At 41.4% G+C, this 10,000-nt stretch overlaps 2 protein-coding genes across 2 annotated transcripts in view; one reads left to right on the top strand and one right to left on the bottom strand.

The window, feature by feature from the left end:
- inppl1a (inositol polyphosphate phosphatase-like 1a) overlaps nucleotides 1-1,407 on the top strand; it is a 26,275-nt gene extending 24,868 nt beyond the window's left edge. The window contains exon 22 of the mRNA XM_057328390.1: nucleotides 1-1,407. This exon is cut by the window's left edge and continues 203 nt beyond it. The gene's annotated coding sequence lies outside the window, so the exon portion shown is untranslated.
- Nucleotides 1,408-2,021: 614 nt separating this feature from the next.
- phox2a (paired like homeobox 2A) lies at nucleotides 2,022-4,955 on the bottom strand. The gene is made up of 3 exons (XM_057328391.1): nucleotides 4,320-4,955; nucleotides 3,440-3,627; nucleotides 2,022-3,310 (listed from the first exon to the last, which is right to left on the bottom strand). Exons 1-3 carry the CDS (start codon nucleotides 4,540-4,542, stop codon nucleotides 2,834-2,836), a joined length of 888 nt encoding a protein of 295 aa, XP_057184374.1. The 5' UTR covers nucleotides 4,543-4,955; the 3' UTR covers nucleotides 2,022-2,833.
- Nucleotides 4,956-10,000: the final 5,045 nt, after the last annotated feature.

Raw genomic sequence — 10,000 nt, 5'->3', positions numbered from 1 at the left:
AACGCTTCCTGGTTTGTGATGTCATCAGAACATTCCTCAGCTTTGCTGTGATGGCTGATGTGTTAGTGTTTTCTTGCACGTTCAATGACTCTAAAGGGAAAAAGCCAAAATCAGTGATGACTGATGCATGCTGATAACTTGAAAGAGTTTTGCGATCGCTGTGTGTGTGTGTGTGTGTGTGCGTGCGTGCGTGCGTGCGTGCGTGCGTGCGTGCGTGCGTGTGTGTACGTGCGTGCGTGTACGTGTACGTGTGTGTGTGTACGTGGACATTGATATATCTTCTTTCATTGTACAATTATTTTTCATTTGTACGATGCTGTTAAACATTTTCATAAATTGATTTTCGTGAGGTGTTTTTGCTGTTATAAATCACTCAACAATCTTTTAGCTGCATGCTTTTAAAGGAGCAGTTTACTCATTTCCTCATCCTTAATCTCTCCAAACCCGTAAACCCGGCTCTATGACGACAGAATTTGGTTTAAGATGAGCCTGCCGTTCCTCTAAGACCATCATTTCAACATCTGTCTGATCGGAGATGAATAATAAACCTCTGAGCGAATCTTCATGTCCTGTGAAATTTCTAGGACGTGTCATTTTCAGTGACCAGCAGAGGTCGCTGTGTGATCGATGAAGAGAATCTTTACAATCATCATCATGATCTCTCACGTGCTTACACATTTCACCTTCTTTCATTTCTTACTGAAATATCAACAGTGAGCTCTCTTGAATAGCACAAGTGTTTGAGATGCAGTTTATACCTCGTCCATGAAGCTCCTTCATTTTTTTCTTGTTTTTTTTTTCATCGTTGATACCAGAGTAAAACCCCTGACTCATTTATTTAACACAATGTCTTTAATATTATTATTATTATTATGGGATGTTTCTTCTAAAATGCATGTGATAAATAATCCGGTTTGTGTACAAAGTTTTAGCTTGTTTTGGTTCTCGTTTATGTGTTTCTCGCTCCTCTGAATATTTCGTTAACTCGTAACCTGTTTGTGTTAATATTTAACTGCTAAATGACTTTGTCATCTTTTACATTGATGTTGTTGTTTATAAAGTTAATAAAAACTAAAATCTAACATCTCACTGTGATGTCACAACGTTTACAGATCCCGCAGGATATTTACCTTCAGAATGAGTTACGTTCATTTATAAGATTTGCCAGTGAAATAGAAAAGTATCCTGAAGATATTGTTGTCGATGTCAAGATCAGAACTGATTTCAGGTCAGTAAATATTGAGCGGGTCACAGATGAGCTCTCCAGTCTCACCCGCTTTTTACATTTTCTTTTTAACGTTAAAGAATTGTGTTTTTGGACCCATGAACTTTTTCGGCTACAGGTGTCACTACATTAAAGAATAATAATATATCAAATAAGTGACATTTATGAATTTGTCTGAAACGCATTTAAATAAAAATAAAATGAAAGAAATGGGATTTCAAGTTTAAATACAACGTTTTTAAACACCACAGAAAGCTACAGAAATGTTGAAATGTTTTAATATGAAACATTGACAACAGCGCTGTTATAACGTGTTTTTTTGCAGTGAAGCAAAATAGTTTGCATTTATTTCTTTTTTTTTTGTATAACAACATTTAATGCCCAGTAAACATGAATAATTATAATGTTAAAACGGCCGGTTTTCCAAATGCATCAGTAAAAATAAACAACTTCGATTAGTGAATGCTAGAAGTATTTCTTTTTGACTAATGTTAAAAAACAAACCAGTGATTCTAATGTTATTTACAGCTCTCAAACTTGTGTCTGTCACTTCAAATCTAACAAACATCTTGATATCCTTTTTTTCGTTTAAAATGACGGTTTCTTTATATAATATTTTATTTATGAATATGACAAAAATTTCTAAAAAAATAAATAATTTGGCGCACAAAAGTTCACTTAGGTTTGAAGATTTTGAAGGAAATGTTCGCGCTTTCACATACAGTACTGTAGGTTATGTGTAAATGTGATGTGTAGAAAAACCACAGAGACTGTAAAGACAAGGTTTTGTTGTTGTTGCTCTTTATTTTTGTGGATTATATACAGCAGTCATTCATGAAACACATGGCGTGCACTGTGCCAGGTTACCTTAAAAAAAAGAAACTACAGCGTATTTATATTAATATTTACAAAATATGTTCGTTTCATTTTAAAAGGCTTAAAAAAATCATCTGACCATCCCAACATTTTTTCTTTTAATAAATAACTACAAGTGACTTACTTGACTATGCTTGTTTTCGGGGTCACACACACGCACACACACACACACAGTTTGAACGGCATCAATCCAAATTCACCGAATCAACGACACAGTCCTGTTCCAGCTCACAGACGACAGAACCGATGAAGAATGAGTCCTGGATGAGATCTGACGAACAAGAATCTTATCTTCAGGACTGAGAGATCAAACGAGCTGACCGAAACATCATCGCTCCATTTCTGGTTGTCAATCTGAACTAAACAAGGACAAAAGTGTCCGCTCACATGAATCTAGAACCTCATCGAAGAAGCAAATAAAAGCAGTCGAGTAAAGCTGATTCGCCGAAGCGCGTGATCAGCAAGGCGTCTGGTTTCCAGTGTTAAAGATGTGAAACAGAGAACATCACAGACAGAATCACAGAAGATATTATCACAGGTGTGATGAACACAAACCTGTTATGAACCATTGAATCAACACGCGCGCGCGCGCTCACACACACACACACACACATAAAAGAAGCGCCCATAAGTTGAACATGACAATAAATTATAGAACAGGAGTCCAGCTCTAAACAAAACAAAGAGAGAGAGAGCGAGAGAGAGAGAGAGAGAGAGAGAGAGAGAGAGTCTCTAGAAGAGATTGGTCTTGATCGTGTTTGGTTTCCTGTGAAATGAAGACAGAACCCCCGCGAACGGGCCGGCCGCCATACTGTCTGCCGGCTGCCAGGCTTTCAGCAGGTCTGGGGTCTGAGGGACGCCGTGGGTCAGTCCGCCCGCTCCAGACCCGATGCTCGGCCACGGCGAGGTCTTGAGACCCTGGTGGATCGACGGCGAGATGGAAGAGTTGGCGAAGGCGGCCGAAGAACCCGACACCGGGCTGGGACTGAGGCTGCTCGCTCCAGGACTGCCCATGTTTCCAGAACTGGGGAGAGACGCGGTGCTGTCGGGCGTCGGGCTGCACGTGGGCTCCTTGGACTCATCGTCCTCGGACGAAGAGCGATTCTCTCCAGATTTCTTACTGCTGGAGTTGCTTCCAGAGGTTCCGCCTTTGGAGTTGGCTGCGCGTTCTTGCTTGCGAAACTTGGCCCTTCTGTTCTGGAACCAAACCTGATGAAGAAAGAGAAACAGAGACGATACATTCTAGATGAATAAAGAAATGATCAAATCAAACGATTTACGTGTGTTTGTTGTGTGTGAATACGATCTTGTGTGCAGAAACGAAGAGATAAATGTCACCTGAACTCTGGCCTCGGTGAGGTCGATCTTGAGCGCGAGCTCCTCTCGGGTGTAAATATCCGGGTAATGTGTCTCCGCGAACACCCGCTCGAGCTCCTTCAGCTGCGCGCTCGTGAAGGTCGTGCGGATCCGCCGCTGCTTGCGCTTCTCGTTCAGTCCGGACGGGTCCGAGAAAAACTTGTATGGAACTGAAAATACACGTCACACGATTAATTGCATTACAGAGAAGTAGAATTTGTTGTTAAATATATGTTTAAATTGTCATCGCTAAATGAGTCATATTTATAAAAGGAAAAAGATGATAAATACGCCAAGGACACTTCTGGAGTTAACACAGTAAACGCGTCTGGAGTGAAAATCCATAAGAGACCAAATGTATTCGTGAAATTGAATTAGGGCTAAATTAAAAAAGATTATTACTCTAATGCACGACAATTATTTCATTATGAATTTGACAGACTTAATGTAGGTTTTCCTCTGCAGATAAATGTTTTATTATAAATCAACCAGCCTTAATCAGATGAATGACATTTCATTATTTCGGCAAAACATAATATAATTAGTGACGCAAATTGATTAAATTATTAATGAAAAGATTGAATAAAATATATACATTTGATGAACTCTTAAAACTAGACATTTCGTTTTTACTTTACAATTTTCTTTTAATTATCGAAATGAAATACAAATGATTCAGTTATTTAAAAACTACTCATGTTTAAAAAGATCAATTGATTAACTGTTCGGGAATTTTTGAAGATGAGCTCTCTGTGCTTTTTATTTGACACATGTGAACACCTTTAAGTTTAATAATACATGTTCTTGTATTTGTAACTTTTACACGTGTGTGTGTGTGTGTGAGAGTGTGTGTGTGTTGCACCTGTGGAATAAGGCGCGGGCTGGTGTTCCCTCAGCGCGCCCAGAGTGCAGCTGGCCGAGGTGAGCGGCGCGCATCCCGGGTTCGAGCCGAAGCCGGTCCGGATGGGGTTGTACTGAAACGTGTTGGTCTGACTGCACGAGTTAAAGTCCGCGTACGCCGACGCCTCCATGGCCGCCATACACGAGTCATAAGTGTTCAGATACGAGTAATCCATTTTGTACATGTGGAGGACGGATGGAGACGCCAGGTGCTCCGGGTTCCTATCACGCGCAGTAAGAGTTTCGGTGAACGAAAGAAGGCTCTCGCGCGTCTCTCCTCTCAGATCCAGCGGTATATTCTTTTATAACAACGATCTTCGGCGAGCTGCTGTTGTGTCGTGCACGCAGTATCCAGAGTGCGTCCTGCGGGGTGCGTGTCGCTCGGTGCCGGTGCTGTGCTGCGCCCGGGCGGCTCGTGGTGTGTTTATAATAAAGTTGCTGCCCGCGAGACAATGGCGAGGCGGTGGTCTCTGTTTGCATGACAATGCGTGAGTGCAGAACGCCTCCTCCCCTCTGCTCTGACCACGCATCCCTAATGCACCTCTGCATTAAACCCTATCCATCTGCATCTGCCTGCGCGCGCGCGCGCGAGAGAGAGAGAGAGAGAGAGAGAGAGGTCCATCAGAATCACAGTCCACTTATATGTGCCCACGGGTCACTTCTACTTTTATATTCACCCATTTTTCTTTCACTTGTGCGCTTTTGAAATATATACGTATATGTGCGCTTTGTGACATTTCTCTCCAGTCTCTTCACTTCATATGAAGACTGCAGATCCGTCACGTGCTGTATAATACAATTCTCCATAAATAAATGACTATTAGTGGCTATTAAGAGTAATTTCATTAAGGCGAAAATGGGCAAGTTTTCATGGCCGGGTAAATAGGTCCATTCCAGTTGATGTTAAATGAATTGCGGGATTGTTTTAGCTTTAATCTGCCTCTGCTGCTAGTGTGAGATTAACTTTAATTTGATTTCAGCAATAATGGCTTTGATTTCAGACCGCAGCACACCTCCTTACAGCCGACTAAAATCGAATAAACACACAGAGTTCAGATTTAAACCACCGCGTTAATAATTGATGCGCAATTAATGCTTGTCTTTGTTCGTTTGAAGCGCGGAGCAGATTCGTTTTCATCTGAAGTGACGGAGACCTGCTGCTCAGAATCAGACTCTTCTGTCTGATCTCATCATCACAAACACTGACGAACAACAAAATGAACTGTCTGGATTATTTTATCCGACTGTTAAATGTGACGAATGCATTTTTCTGTATTTATTGCCATCCTGTGTTTTTGTAATCAAAATGCATTTTAGTTGATTTTTCGTTTGCGACTAAATGAAATGAACATTGTTTATGTATTATTTTCCGCTTTTATAAATATAATTAGGCCTATATATTATTCGTTTGTTGTGCATAAATAAGGATTTTTCTATCATATTTGATTTATCACACGGGCTACAAAAATATACGTGTAGCCTACTTAAATAAATGTCACATTTATTTTTAAAATCGTGAACAAAAGAACATAGATTTGTTAGATTTGACTTCTGACCCTGTAACCCCTCTCTCTCTCTCTCTCTCTCTCTCCATCTCTTTCTCATCTCGGGTGTGTGTGTGCGGATCAGCGGGAATCGGCGGCTATAACCTGGTTATCCCGGAGCGGCCCCGGGCGGGTGTGTCACGGCGCATTTGCTTAATTTGAGGGTGAACGGTGGCGGAGTTGATGCGCCTTTCAAACTCCATCCATCAGCGGCCAAATCACGCGCATCACCCCGCGCGCATTAACGGCTATACCGGGATGTGACGAGACGACACGCGACTGCAACAAGTCACCGGACACCGGGAACCTTTCAGCAACCCCATGAATAAAAACTCTTCCTGAAGTCAGAATAAATAGAATAAACTTCATACGCTTCAGAGCGACATAAAAAAGGAGTAATTTAAAAACAATAAAAATAGTTCACAAACGCAGAAAGAATAAATGACATTAAGAACGAAATAAGCAATAGGCAAAAACTTAAACCAATAATAATGTTAAGTAAAAATAACAAGGAATAAATTGCTAGTTAAATAACTTGATAACATTTTTGTTGTTAGTAGGATGTGTGTTGTTTTAATGTATGAATTGTTTTTAAATGTTTTAATGAAGTGTTTCTTGCACTTGGGTCTGCAGGTGCATTTGAAAAAGTGCTTTATAAATACAAATGAATGAATGATATTTTAAACAGTGTCAGGCGCGTTGTGCTGTTATCAATACAAATAAAAAGAAAACACGGCAGCGTATTTATGTGGACTGTGTACGTTTTGTATGAAAGGTAAAAATGCGTTCAGCACTTGCTGCACGATTAAAGGTCTTCTAACAGTTGCAGTTTGATCTCGTGAGTGTCACCCGCTGCCCGCTCGGCGGGTCACAGGAGCCACTGCCCGTTTCCATGTTGAACTCAGACGGGTCGCGTCTCATCCTTCATCATCTCTCTCTCTCTCCATCCGTCACCAGGGCACCGGCTCTCTCTCCTCTCATCAATCTTTCTCCAGCTCTCTCCTTCATTAGCCCAATCTGCATTCAGCAGCGATCGGTCACCGAGCGTCGGGCGGGAGACGCGCGCCTCGCTTTAATGGCCCGAGCATCGGATGCGATTACTGTCAGCCAAACCGAACCCAAAACGCAATTCAATTAGTGCCGGAGAGCAGGAGACCCTCCGGTTCCCCGTTATTTATTTATTTCCAGCTCGGAAAATATCTGTTTTTTGTGATGGCAAAGCAAAATATGAGTGTGTTTTAAAAACTAAAGGAGAAATTAATCGAGCCACTTAGACGGTAAGTGCTTTCATGTAAAACGCATCGAAGTCGAACGCTGGTTAGTGTAACTATCGATCACGAGCAGCGTGCCAGCATCCGTGCGCTTTAAAAAATGAACAGCATCCGACCTGTTTGAGAGCTGTCAATCACAGATCCCACCTGTCAATCACAGCCTCGGACCCCCGCCTGTTATTTACTCAAGCGCCATGAATGAGAAAGAGCCTCGTTACTGTTTCCGTTAATGGCCAATGCATTTTAAAAGGTGCTGGTCCGGCCGGATCGGCTCGGGTCAGGATTAGAGCCCATTTTCAAGACAAACACTCGGATTTGAAAGTCAGATGTGTGTGAGAGAGGCTTTGAGGAGATTAACGGGCCGTGTGTGCGCGGGTGAGACAGGTTAACTCGTCCTGCAAACTCACCCCTGACTCCCGAGCAGACGCGCGCGGGCCCCTGTGACTTCTGATCCACGACACATCGCCATCTGCAAATAAAACAAGAGAAACTGTTTCACAACACATTCACCACACAGAATCACCATATGCGGACGAAAAGCTTGCATCGGCACGTCGTCACACGTTCTTCCAAAATAAACGAATCTTCCACGAATCTTTACACTCTTGTGAGTGATTAAAACGGACAACACTTGAACCCACTTGGTTTTATTAGTCAGAGTGAAAACATGCCCATAAACATGTTTTCAGTGGATGTCTTACCACAACCACAGCCCACAAAACGAAATAACTTTTATTAGTTACTACATGCATTTTATTATATAGAGTAGCCTATATACATAGAAAAACGAAAACAGTATTTAACTGCAATTATATAAAAACCATGGTAACCACGAAATGTATTTGTAGTATTTCTATAGCGATCAGAGTTTAACCACGACACTTGCAATAAAACCGGGTTAATACAAATGGATATCCATTCCAAAACTATGCGTTCTGCACATTTACTATAGTAAAACCATGGTTCATTTGTATAGGAGTGTTTACTGAATGCATTATATAATATAACGTCAGGAAAACTGACCATGATTTTACTAGAGTAAAATAATAGTAACCATGGATTGTTTATCATTGCTATTACCAGTTTTACTACAAATACAATACAAAAAACATGGTCAGTTTTCCTAAGGGTATATATATATATATATATAGCTACTTTTTAAGAGTTAAACTAAACCCACTAATTAAGTTTGTTCTACATGATTATTAGAAATGCTCAAAAGAAATGAAACGCGCTCTTCTAAACGCGAGAGTCAGGAGCGCAGTTTCTGGACAGAGATTGCGCACTTACAGCAGCAGCAGCTGCGGCGGACAGAAGCGCAGTCGCGTCTCATGCGGGATAATCAAATCAGCGCTTCGTGCGCGCTCTCAGAGCGCGACCCACCCGGCGCTGCGCGGGACCTGTGGAAACCTAATCAAATTAAACTCGCTCTAAACTAATTAGCCGGCAATCTGCCACGCGAGCTGTCCCACAGCAAGCTCTGAATTAGACAGAATGGATTTTCCCCCCAGTCCTTCAGAAAGGCAGACAGAAGACAGAAGAGAGCCCGCGTGCGCTTTCACCTTCCCATCACGCGCACCGACGCTACTGTAACCGTAAACAGCGCCTCTCTTTTCACGCGCATTTAAGAGCCGTGATGGCGCACAGATGTTCCTGTTGAATGATGGGAATGACACCAGGTAACACACACCACACACACACACACCAGACGGCTTCTTCAACACTCATCTTCACTGTCATGCGCACATCAGCACTACAACGACGTTCTCTTCTCTTCTAAAAAGAGAAGACATAAGAGACAAGAAGTTACAATACACAACAAAAGAATAATAGAACAACAAACAACAAGTCAACTCAAAAAAATGTCGTTTTGGTCAAATATGGACAGGTTCATTGAAACTCTTATACCTAAACATCCAAACAATGTATGAATAATAAAAACACTACACATCAAAACAATAACAACACTCAAAAATGTGGCATCATTTGCAGCTCTTTTGCTCGATGCCATCCGCTGGTTTATATAAAATAACCTATTCTGGAATGTTTTAGCCCATGCATTGTTGGGTCAAATATGAACATTCTCTGGGTTAATTCAACCCAACCATTGTGTTTGTCCCTGTTTAACCCACTCATGGGTCGAAAATCAGTTGTGTTTGAGTGAAGAGTAAATATTGCCATGTTTAAAGTTATAGATACACAATAACACCAGCACTGTAGTGATGTCTTGCTTTGGCTTTTATATCCTATCAAGTTTACATGTCTCTCCTATCAACACTAAAGGTTCACAGTCTTCTCAGCTTTTGAATATTATTTGGGTATTTAGTCAAATCCAGCCATTTACTTGCGCAATAAATGTAAATGTTGTGGTGTGATTGTGTTTTAAATCAGGAACGCTCATTGAGTTTGGATTATTTGAGAGAATGTTTGAACAGTTGAGCTGATCTGCTGTGGTAATGAAGTGTTGTGAAGCAAATTTATTCTTGAAACATTTGTTGTCATTTCTTTGATGTAGTGTAATGTGGCGTTTGTAGTGTACTAATGAAGTGTGCGATAAAAAGCATTGAGAATTAAAACGGAACGAACAATCTCTCTCTCTCTCTTAGATGCAGAGCTACAGGACTGTAAATGATAAATCAATAATTCTCTGTTCCTGCTGGTTTGTCCAGAGGGATTCGAGCAGGAGAGAGAGAATCGGCCGTTAAAACACACAGACACACACGATAATGGACGAGAGACGTTCACAGCCATGTGTGTGTGAGGCCGGATCATCATTACACACTCGCGCTGTCATTACTGTGTGTGTGTGTGTGTGAGAGACAGACAAT

The sequence above is a fragment of the Triplophysa rosa genome, unplaced genomic scaffold, assembly GCF_024868665.1.
Source record: "Triplophysa rosa unplaced genomic scaffold, Trosa_1v2 scaffold462, whole genome shotgun sequence".
Classification (NCBI taxonomy): Eukaryota; Metazoa; Chordata; class Actinopteri; order Cypriniformes; family Nemacheilidae; genus Triplophysa; species Triplophysa rosa.
This window is presented reverse-complemented; position numbering and strand designations above follow the sequence as displayed.